General features: G+C 42.4%; 1 protein-coding gene across 3 annotated transcripts in view; it reads right to left on the bottom strand.

The window, feature by feature from the left end:
* The window catches only part of UBE3C (ubiquitin protein ligase E3C), a 117,812-nt gene that overhangs the window by 98,051 nt on the left and 7,504 nt on the right, over window positions 1-12,257 (bottom strand). Inside the window, exon 1 of one of the 3 annotated variants that reach the window (XM_079931332.1) lies at window positions 843-938. The exons of the other annotated variants lie outside the window; for them this stretch is intronic. Coding sequence (XP_079787458.1) covers window positions 843-881 — 39 coding nt within the window. The 5' untranslated portion in view covers window positions 882-938. Of the gene's footprint in view, window positions 1-842; window positions 939-12,257 lie in introns of those variants that run through there. 3 annotated transcript variants of the gene reach the window in all.

The following is a 12,257-nucleotide window of genomic DNA, read 5'->3' as shown; positions in this document are numbered from 1 at the left end:
CCCTGGCGCCCACGCCTGCCTCATCAGAACAAGCACTCCAGGGCTTCCCTGGTGGCGCAGCGGTTAAGAATCCGCCTGCCAATGCAGGGGACACGGGTTCGAGCCCTGGTCTAGGAAGATCCCACGTGCCGCGGAGCAACTAAGCCCGTGCACCACAACTACTGAGCCTGCGCTCTAGAGCCCAGGTGCCACAACTACTGAAGCCCGCGCTCCTAGAGTCCGCGCTCCGCAACAAGAGAAGCCACTGCAATGAGAAGCCCGCACACCGCAATGAAGAGGAGACCCCTCTCGCCGTAACTAGAGAAAGCCCGCAAGCAGCAGCAAAGACCCAACGCAGCCAAAAGAAAATAAAAATAAAAATAAATAATAAAAAAGAACAAGCACTCCAGGGAAGCCACAGACTCGATGTCCTAGCTCGATTTTTCTATTGGGTGTTGAAATAAATACTACTATGGGACTTAGCTGGTGGCGCAGTGGTTAAAAATCCGCCTGCCAATGCAGGGGACACGGGTTCAAGCCCTGGTCCGGGAAGATCCCACATGGTGCGGAGCAACTAAGCCCGTGAACCACAGCTACTGAGCCTGCGCCCTAGAGCCCATGGGCCACAACTACTGAGCCTGCATGCCACAACTACTGAAGCCCTCGCACCTAGAGCTCCACAATGAGAAGCCCACACACAGCGCAACAAAGAGTAGCCCCCCCTCATGGCAACTAGAAAAAGCCCGTGCGCAGCAAGGAAGACCCAACGCAGCCATAAATAAACAAACAAACAAATAAATAAAACTGCCGTCTCTCAAACCACTAAAAAAAAAAGTTGTTAAAAAAAGTTAAAAAAAAATTACCATGTTTTTAAATGTTCTCTCACGTACCACCGGAATCATCCCACTCCATACTCTGGGACAAATACTGACCTACACTAATAAGGCTAAAGCAGGAGCAGACAGGTCACTGTCAGAGGGTCTCTGGGGAGACATAAACAAACAAGGAGATTCAGCCGCTGATAAAGTAGGCATTTCAAATTTGCAGAGAAAAATGTATTATTCAATAAACAGTGTCACAACAACTGAGTAGCCTAAATAAATGACATTGTATCCCTAAGTCTTCACATCAGAATAGATTCCTGATGGACCTGAGATTTATACACAGATACAGCACAATAAAAATACGTGAAAATAATGTGGGGATTGTTTTTAAAATCTCGGTGTGGAGGAAGACTTTTTTAAGAAAGAAATATCACACTACACATTAAGTCTATTAACTTATTTAAGAATGATAAACTTCCTGCATGCCTCAACTAGAGAGCCCATGAGTCACAACTACTGAAGCCCACACGCCTTAGAGCCCACGCTCCGCAACAAGAGAAGCCACTGCAATGAGGACCCCACGCAACGCAACGAAGAGTAGCTCCTGCTCGCCGCAACCAGAGGAAGCCTGCACACAGCAACGAAGACCCAACACAGTCAAAAATAAGTTAATAAATAAATAAATTTATTTTTAAAATAAAAGATCAACAAATAGAAAAATTAGCAAAAGCTATAAACAGTACATAGGGAAATAAACAAAAATATATTTTAAACATAAGAACTTCATCTTTACTCATTTTTAGGAAAAAATGCAATAAAAACACAATGACAGGCTTTTTAACCCATCTAACTGGCAAACTTTAAACCTCAGATAACACTGAGATGAAGATGGACAGCAGCCACTTTCTTACACTGATATGATCTCCCTAGAGGGCAATGTGGAAATATCTATAAAAATAGCCTCTGACCTAGCACTGCTAGAAATCCGACCTACAAATATTATTGGCACATATACGAGTATATGCACCACAGTGCTGTTTAAATTAGCAAAAAAGCTGAGAACAACCTAAATGGCCATTAAAATACATGACAGCTAAATAACTTAACAGAACCCTCATTACATGGAGTATTGTACATAGCTTTTTTTTTTTAATTTATTTATTTTTGGCTGCACTGGGTCTTTGTTGCTGCACGCGGGCTTTCTCTAGTTGCAGCGAGTGGGAGCTACTCTTGGTTGCAGTGCATGGGCTTCTTACTGCGGTGGCTTCTCTTGTTGTGGAGCACGGGCTCTAGGCGCAAGGGCTTCAGTAGTTGTGGCACATGGGCTCAGTAGTTGTGGCACATGGGTTTCAGTAGTTGTGGCACGTGGGCTCTAGAGCACAGGCTCAGTAGTTGTGGTGCACGGGCTTAGTTGCTCTGCACTATGTGGGATCTTCCTGGACCAGGGCTCGAACCCATGTCCCCTGCGTTGGCAGGCAGGTTCTTAACCACTACTCCACCAGGGAAGCCCATACACGGCTTTTTGAAAAATGCAGTAGATCTATTTGTACTGATCTGGAACTATGCCCAGACGTAGTGCTGGAGGGAGAAGCACAGCAGTCTATTCAACGCGCTCTAGTGTGTGTTCAAACAAGAGAAGAGTGCACATCTCAGTGATTCCATGCGCGGAAAACAGCTCTGAGAGGACAGGGAAGCACCTGGGAACACAGACTCATTACAAGGATCAGGGACTGGGGGAGTGAGCAGTGGGGTGAAAGGCAGGGAGATGTTCATTTTATTTGAATCTTTATTTTCTACTGCTTGAATTATTATCCAAGTACGTGTAATACTTTCTCACTTTTTTAGAATAAGATACCAACGAAGCTACTCCAGAATGTAAGTTTTTAAAACCAGCTCAACAAAGCCAAGAATAAGTCATTAATTAAGTGGCTGGGAGGAAGGGAGCAACAGGGTACCAGTAAAAGGCACATTTAGATTTTCATTCTTAACAAATTTTTGGTTTCAATTCATTATAATTGAAAATAGCTTTTACCTTTTAGAGTCTACAGGCCTAGACAAGTTAGGGTTTCCCAGCCCAGTTATATACCAGTTTCATAAAGTACACTGAATCAACTGTTTTTGGAATGACTAAACCTATTGTTCCTATAGCAAACCTGTTGCTTTCAATGCTAATCTCTCACCTCCACAGCTGTGACACTAACCCTATTCATCAATATGTAAACAACAGTAAATTACAGCAAACTCCTCTATTTGATCTTTGAGCCTTCGGCACATTATCTTATCTACTCTGAAAATTAAATATGGCCAAACTTCACAAATACCATTAACAAAGATGTTTTTTAAAGGGAGGAAAATGCTTTCCTCATGCAAATGAATTTAGTGGGAACAAAATGAAGTTTTTTAAAAAGTAAGCCACGTGTAGTTTACATTTCATTAACCATCAGAATCAAAAAATTTATGGTCAGAAATTTGAGTATAGGTCAAAGTAAATGTACATAACATGACAATTTCCATAAAATCAAATGCTCAAATTGACTGCTAACCACTTATAAAAATAAGTTTAGCATGTTTATTAATACCTTGATTTTTTAAAAACTGTGAGATTTCCTTTGTTTCCAAAATATTTGGATTATTTTCCACTAGCAATTTACTCCATTTACCAATGTAAATAGAACAATCAGTTTCACATCTGTTTCAAGTTAGTATATTTTCCCACTCTCATGCACTAACACAATACTAATAGTTTTACACAATTTGAAGAATATTCAAGTAAAATACTTTGAGTTAATTAAAATGTTAAAAGTTACCAAACGTTTTATTTGTAAATAATGCACAACCTATGATCTGTGGATTTTTCCTTCTTTTATAGACCTGTAAGAAAGAACCTTTGTTCTTTGAGAAGATAAACAAAATTGATAAAGCATTAGCCAGACTCATCAAGAAAAAAAAAGGGAGAAGACTCAAATCAACAGAAATGAAAAAGGAGAAGTAACAACTGACACTGCAGAAATACAAACGATCATGAGAGATTACTGCAAGCAACTCTATGCCAATAAAATGGACAACCTGGAAGAAATGGACAAATTCTTAGAAATGCACAACCTGCCAAGACTGAATCAGGAAGAAATAGAAAATATGAACAGACCAATCACAAGCACTGAAATTCAAACTGTGATTAAAAATCTTCCAACAAACAAAAGCCCAGGACCAGATGGCTTCACAGGCGAATTCTACCAAACATTTAGAGAAGAGCTAACACCTATCCTTCTCAAACTCTTCCAAAATAGAGCAGAGGGAGGAACACTCCCAAACTCATTCTACGAGGCCACCATCACCCTGATACCAAAACCAGACAAGGATTTCACAAAGAAAGAAAACTACAGGCCAATATCACTGATGAACATAGATGCAAAAATCCTCAACAAAATACTAGCAAACAGAATCCAACAGCACATTAAAAGGATCATACACCATGATCAAGTGGGGTTTATTCCAGGAATGCAAGGATTCTTCAATATACACAAATCAATCAATGTGATATACCATATTAACAAATTGAAGGAGAAAAACCATATGATCATCTCAATAGATGCAGAGAAAGCTTCCGACAAAATTCAACACCCATTTATGATAAAACCCTCCAGAAAGTAGGCATAGAGGGAACTTTCCTCAAAATAATAAAGGCCATATATGACAAACCCACAGCCAACACCGTCCTCAATGGTGAAAAACTGAAAGCATTTCCACTAAGATCAGGAACAAGACAAGGTTGCCCACTCTCACCACTCTTATTCAACACAGTTTTGGAAGCTTTAGCCACAGCAATCAGATAAGAAAAGGAAATAAAAGGAATCTAAATTGGAAAAGAAGATGTCGCTGTTTGCAGATGACATGATACGATACATAGAGAATCCCAAAGATGCTACCAGAAAACTACTAGAGCTAATCAATGAATTTGGTAAAGTGGCAGGATACAAAATTAATGCACAGAAATCTCTTGCATTCCTATATACTAATAATGAAAAATCTGAAAGAGAAATTAAGGAAACACTCCCATTTACCACTGCAACAAAAAGAATAAAATATCTAGGAATAAACCTACCTAAGGAGACAAAAGACCTGTATGCAGAAAATTATAAGACACTGATGAAAGAAATTAAAGGTGATACAAATAGATGGAGAGATATACCATGTTCTTGAATTGGAAGAATCAACATTGTGAAAATGACTCTACTACCCAAAGCAATCTACAGATTCAATGCAATCCCTATCAAACTACCACTGGCATTTTTTACAGAACTAGAACAAAAAATTTCACAATTTGTATGGAAACACAAAAGATCCCGAATAGCCAAAGCAATCTTGAGAACAAAAAATGGAGCTGGAGGAATCAGGCTCCCTGACTTCAGACTATACTACAAAGCTACAGTAATCAAGACAGTATGGTACTGGCACAAAAACAGAAAGATAGATCAATGGAACAGGATAGAAAGCCCAGAGATAAACCCACACACATATGGTCACCTTATCTTTGATAAAGGAGGCAGGAATGTACAGTGGAGAAAGGACAGCCTCTTCAATAAGTGGTGCTGGGAAAACTGGACAGGTACATGTAAAAGTATGAGATTAGATCACTCCCTAACACCATACACAAAAATAAGCTCAAAATGGATTAAAGACCTAAATGTAAGGCCAGAAACTATCAAACTCTTAGAGGAAAACACAGGCAGAACACTCTATGACATAAATCACAGCAAGATTCTTTTCGACCCACCTCCTAGAGAAATGGAAATAAAAATAAACAAATGGGACCTAATGAAACTTAAAAGCTTTTGCACAGCAAAGGAAACCATAAACAAGACCAAAAGACAACCCTCAGAATGGGAGAAAATATTTGCAAATGAAGCAACTGACAAAGGATTAACCTCCAAAATTTATAAGCAGCTCATGCAGCTCAGTAACAAAAAAACAAACAACCCAATCCAAAAATGGGCAGAAGACCTAAATAGACATTTCTCCAAAGAAGATATACAGACTGCCAACAAACATATGAAAGAATGCTCAACATCATTAATCATTAGAGAAATGCAAATCAAAACTACAATGATATCATCTCACACCAGTCAGAATGGCCATCATCAAAAAATCTAGAAACAATAAATGCTGGAGGGGGTGTGGAGAAAAGGGAGCACTCTTGCACTGCTGGTGGGAATATGAATTGGTACAGCCACTATGGAGAACCGTATGGAGGTTCCTTAAAAAACTACAAATAGAACTACCATATGACCCAGCAATCCCACTACTGGGCATATACCCTGAGAAAACCGTAATTCAAAAAGAGTCATGTACCAAAATGTTCATTGCAGCTCTATTTACAATAGCCAGGAGATGGAAACAACCTAAGTGTCCATCATCGGATGAATGGATAAAGAAGATGTGGCACATATATACAATGGACTATTACTCTGCCATAAAAAGAAACGAAATTGAGCTATTTGTAATGAGGTGGATAGACCTAGAGTCTGTCATACAGAGTGAAGTAAGTCAGAAAGAGAAAGACAAATACCGTATGCTAACACATATATATGGAATTTAAGAAAAAAAAAATGTCATGAAGAACCTAGGGGTAAGACAGGAATAGAGACACAGACCTACTAGAGAATGGACTTGAGGATATGGGGAGGGGGAAGGGTAAGCTGTGACAAAGCGAGAGAGTGGCATGGACATATATACACTACCAAACGTAAAATAGATAGCTAGTGGGAAGCAGCCGCATAGCACAGGGAAATCAGCTCGGTGCTTTGTGACCACCGAGAGGGGCGGGATAGGGAGGGTGGGAGGGAGGGAGACGCAAGAAGGAAGAGATATGGGAACATATGTATATGTAAAACTGATTCACTTTGTTATAAAGCAGAAACTAACACACCACTGTAAAGCAATTATACTCCAATAAAGATGTTTAAAAAAAAGAAAGAAACTTTAAGAAAATATAACAGCAACCAACTTCACATACATGCAAATATTTAAAAGTGCATCAAAATACAGTACTAAGTTACTAAAAATCATATTTATAAAACAATGTACAATATGATTCCCAATTCAAACACTATATAGAAAAAAGACTAGAACAAAATTTATACACATATTAACATGTTTAAAGAGCATAAAATGTGAAAAGAGCTCATTTAAAAACCAAAGGACTTCCCTGGTGGCGCAGTGGTTAAGAATCCGCCTGCCAATGCAGGGGACACGGGCTCGAGCCCTGGTCTGGGAAGATCCCACATGCTGCGGAGCAACTAAGCCCGTGTGCCACAACTACTGAGCCTGCGCTCTAGAGCCCGTGAGCCACAACTACTGAGCCCGCGTGCTGCAACTACTGAAGCCCACGTGCCTAGAGCCCGAGCTCTGCAACAAGAGAAGCCACCGCAAGGAGAAGCCCGCGCACCACCATGAAGAGCAGCTCCTGCTCAACACAACTAGAGCAAGCCCACGCGCAGCAATGAAGACCCAACACAGCCAATAAATAAATTTATTTATTAAAATAATAATAAAGTACCAAAATAAAATGCAATCGTTTATATCTCATTACAATAAATTCCAAAAAACCTTCTTTTCTTTTTTTTTAAAGACCTTCTTTTCCTACACCAAAACTGTGTATTAATTATGGCAGTGTTTTACTAGCAAAACCCTGGAAACAACCTGCACATATACATCTATCAATAGGAAAGTGGTTCTATGATACAAACCATTCAGTGGAATATTATGCATCCATGAAGAGAAACTACATCTAAAGGTGCTGGTGTGGATCGTCACTAAGACACAGTGCTGAGGAGAACAGTAGCTCTCACTATTATTTAAAAAGCTAGGGGCACATGTTTATTTATATTTAATCTAGTTTTGAAAAGATTGAGGAACTGGTAAGAATGAGGACGTCTGGAGTCTCAGTGAGAGGAAGACTTCATTATATGCCCTTTAGAAGAGTCTCAGTTTTTATAACTTTTTCAATTAAAAAAAAGGTAACTTTTTTTAAAGGCCACTGACTGGAGATTGGACATGGAAACGTTATTAGACCAAGGAAGATTAGTGATAATCTAACTTTCTCATTATCAAGAATTATGACTTTCCCATTACAAGATGTGGAAACGAGAAGCCCAGAAGAGATGAATAAGTTGCAGACAATTGGTTAGGAAGAGAAGCATTTTTTCAAGCCCACATTTTACTTTTTACATTTCACCTTTCACAGTAAAGATGTGCTATGAACTGTGCTGCTTGCCAACACACCGGAGTTTACTAATGTTCCTAAAAAGTTAAAGAGAGCACTAAAGCTGCATATCGTAAGAAAAACTAATTCAGAAAGACACAGGATTGTTAAAGCCATCCTTTCAGTGCCTGCAGGACATGGTCCTCAACTTGCCAAGCAGTTAAGGGAGAGCTTAAGCAAAGCGAGAAGCAACACAAGACGCGCAGGCTACACAACATCCAACACCCAGACCAGGGTTCACACGCTCCACTAAATGATCTGGAATCTCTGAGCCCTGATTTCTTCCTCTACGGGATGCCACACCTCCGCCTCACAGAGAAGGAGTCAAGAAGAGGTGAGAGCATACAACAAGCAGGAGGACAAACCTTGAGGGGTGCAGTGTAGGTAACTAACAAAGAAGGAGAGAAAACAGAAACACCCTGGAGACAAAGTGCCCTCGGAGGCTCCCTGCAACTGCACAGATGCTAAGGCAGCACTTAACTGCTAAGACCAGGGAATGGAAATTGATATAATTTTTGCTAGAGAACAAAACATATCAGAAGCCTATGTGCACACTGACCAAGCAATTCAGCTGCTTTCTGCAATGTTTCCTAAAAAATAATTATAATCATTGGCTATAAAGATGTCGTTCACAACAAAATAGAAACAACCTAAATGTCCAAAAGTAAAGGATGAACATGTATACTTCATCATACACAGCTCATACAAAGAACATGCATGGTAATTTTAAAAAGAAAACGAAATTTTAATTTTAGAAAATAGACTGAACGATTGGATCCTCAGCTTTGGAATAACCTAAAGTTTATATAAATGTCTTATGGTCAGTACACAGGATACAGTCACAGCTATAGCAAATAAAACCTCAAAACCAGAACAAAAGGTCTGAGGTCCTCCGACAAGCCCTGCTTTTCTAACGAGCTCTGCTCTGCTCACGGCCTCAGTCAGTACTACTGTCTGCGCACACTGCCACGCCTACTGGCTGGCCACGCACTGGTCCCAGCAGCACCTCTCCCTCGCGTGCCCCTCTTCCTGTTTCTGTAAACGCTGGCGTCCCTCGGAGTTTTGTCCTGAGCCCACATGTCTTCTCAGCAGAACATTTTCCAGAGCATCTCACAACTTCAACTGTTACCTACTGATGGACCCACGGACTCCCAGTCGCTACCTGAAGCTCCGGACTAGCACCCCACCTGCCTACTGAGCAAACCCAAGCATTTTACATTGAACACATCCCTAGGAACTCAGCATCGTGTTGGATTATGGGGTCACTGTCCACTCCTGTCACCCCAGACTGACACCTGACGTGATGCCTGCCCCCAGAACTCATCAATTCTGGCTCCTCGACAGCCCTGAACCCCTCCACTCAGTTCCTGCTGCCTGCTTCAGGCCCTCACTACTCCTCTGCACAACTACAGCTGCCTGTCTCTCGCCTGGTGTCCAGCCCCTGCACTGCCCCACAATCGTCCCTCTAAAACCTGAGTTTGCTCAGGGTCACTTCACTGCTTCAAAAGCTGTCAGTGGCTCCCAAGGTGCCCCTTTATGACCTGGCCCCTGACTGCCCATCTCCCCAGCCTTCTCCTGGCCCACCCCCACTCCAGCCAGCTGCAGTCTGTAGGTGACTGCCACCTCTCCAGGGTGGACACCTCTGTCCGTGCGGATCCTCCTAACTGGTGGCAACAGCGTTCCACCTGTAAGCAGTGCTAAGAAGCGCAGTCCAGCACACAAGAGCCGAGGGCGCTGACATTATGCTGCCCGCCCGGGGCCCTGGAAAAGGAGGGAAACAGGCTTCCTCCCTCCGTTCCGGCACAAGGCGCCCCGAGCAGCTCTCAGATGGCCAGAAATTTACTTCGATGCTCTCCTACTTCACTCCCTCTCTCCAATGGCCTGATGCATCTACCTCCTGCCCTATGGCTGTCAAAGCGACAAGCCAAACACTTTCATTCCCATATTACTTACTCCCCTGTATATTCCCCCCTTTTCTCCAAGGGTGGTTGGATTAAAAAGGTAAATGATCTAAGTGAATTCAAATGGCTGCAAATAAATGGCAGCCTCTCAGGATTCTGAGGCTTTTTGGAGGAAGATGCTTAACTCAAATAAACTGCCTAACAGATAACATTTCAGGTAAGACCGTGCAGGAACGCAAGAGCTTAACAGCTCACAGGAAAGGCCAGCTCGCAGTCAGGCAGCCTCACCTGGGAGAAGGGACTTTTAAGTCAGTTCTCTATTTCACCAGTTTTCTAAGCTGTTCCTAGTTTACCAACTTCTTTCCTTGCTACATTTCCAAACTGGTGGAGTTTGATTCCTCTCACCTTGAGTGTGGACTGGATTGACAAATAAAATAGGACAAAAGTGACAACGTGTGACTTTCAGGACTCCCTCGTAACAGGCTTTGCCTCGTTCTCCCTGCTCTCCGTCACTGGCTCCGGGGAAGCCAGCTGCCAGGTCAGGAGGACGCTCGAGCAGCCCTAAGGTGATGTCCGAGTGGCAGCAGCTGACAACTCCCACCAGGACCCATCACTGGCCTCCAGGCACAGGCATGAGCCGGTCCCACAGTGGCTCCCCCAGCACCGGGCAAGGCTTCCGATGCCTGAGCCCCCGGAGACCCCAGGCCAGAACCACCCTGCACGCTGCTGTCGGATGCCTGCCCCACAGAGCGGAGTGAGAGGACGAAACCGTGCTGCTTAAGCCACTAGATGCGCAGAGAACTCGACGTCTGCTCGTCGGGAATTAGGGCACTGGTCAAGCAGAGACCATGACCGTTCAGACTAACATAATTGAAATGCAGACTGCTGTTTTGCAATCTACTTATTTCCACTAACAATGACACAGTTTAATACACAGAATGAGTAGACATCAATAAATGATAAATAGTAACAAATATAGATCATGACCACTTTAAACAGTTGTATAGTGCCCCACCGCACTGCTATACCATTTAACAAATTTCCTATTGTTAGACATTTAGATTGTTTTGAATTTTTCAATACTACAAGTAATGCCACAAACATCATCTTTTCTATCTCATGCATCTATCCCATGCACCTGTCAAATTAGTTTCTTAAAATGAATTTCTAAAAGTAGACTTACTGGGTTTAGAGGGGTCATACCGGTTGGCGACTCCTGATGCGTGCTGTTAGACCATCCCCCAGGTAGGTTGTGCTGATTTACGCTGCCACCCACACCCCCCAGCAGGCGTCTCCAACTTTAATTTGGTCACCACTGAAGGTGATGGGCTCCGGAGACACTCGGCCAGAAGGAAGCTCCTGCCCCTGCCTTCACGCTCACAAGCGCCATAGGCAACAGAAGGCGTGACGAGGCCGCGGCCGGAGAACAAGGACACAGCGGAATGAAATAAGGGTCATGGTCAAAGAATAAAATGCTTAACTTCCAAACTCCTAGATGCCCGCATTCTTTAAAGTTATAAGAAAAAAGGGGAAGAGACAGAGGAAAACTCTTTACTGCTTTTGCAATAACCTCTTTTGAGGGCTCTTCTACAGTCCTATGAGGTGACCTGTTTATTACCTTAGCTAAGAGACCTAGTTGACAACTAACTGTAACTCCAGAAAATCAGCACACGCTGGAGTGTGCAAAGCCAGACAGGACTAGGGAAGGCAAGCCAGGTAGGTGCCTGAGCACAAAATTTAAGGAGGCACTCACCTCAGGGCCATGAGCCCGAGTGCCACCTTAAGCAACCTGCGCCTATGCATCTCCAGTCAGAGCCTCCTTAAATTTTGTGCCCTATGTGCCTTGCTTGCCTCACCCTAGACCCTGATTAGAAGTCCAAAGAGAATTAGACAAAGTCTCAGCCCTTCCATTCTGCTTGGTTTCCCTAGGAACCAGATCAAGAATTCCTGACCTTATATGCTACAGAGAACTACAGTGTTCTGGTCCCGTATGTGAAGAGTATGGAAAATCATATTCAAGAGAACAGATGTGGGGCTGCTAGATAAAACAGGAAGGTAATGATACCAGTTCTGACAGTAAATCTTAAAATCTGATTTTGGAAAATGTTTCTACTTTACTTCATGTCAGACATGTAAAAAACAGTTTATGTTCCACTGCAACATACGCAGAGTCGTATGACAACATGTATATGACTTCATGTCAGACGTGTAAAAAACAGTTTATGTTCCACTGCAACATACACAGAGTCGTATGACAACATGTATACCAACTGCCAGCTCTTCAAAACGGAA

The sequence above is a fragment of the Stenella coeruleoalba genome, assembly GCF_951394435.1.
Source record: "Stenella coeruleoalba genome assembly, chromosome: 9".
Lineage (NCBI taxonomy): Eukaryota > Metazoa > Chordata > Mammalia > Artiodactyla > Delphinidae > Stenella > Stenella coeruleoalba.
This window is presented reverse-complemented; position numbering and strand designations above follow the sequence as displayed.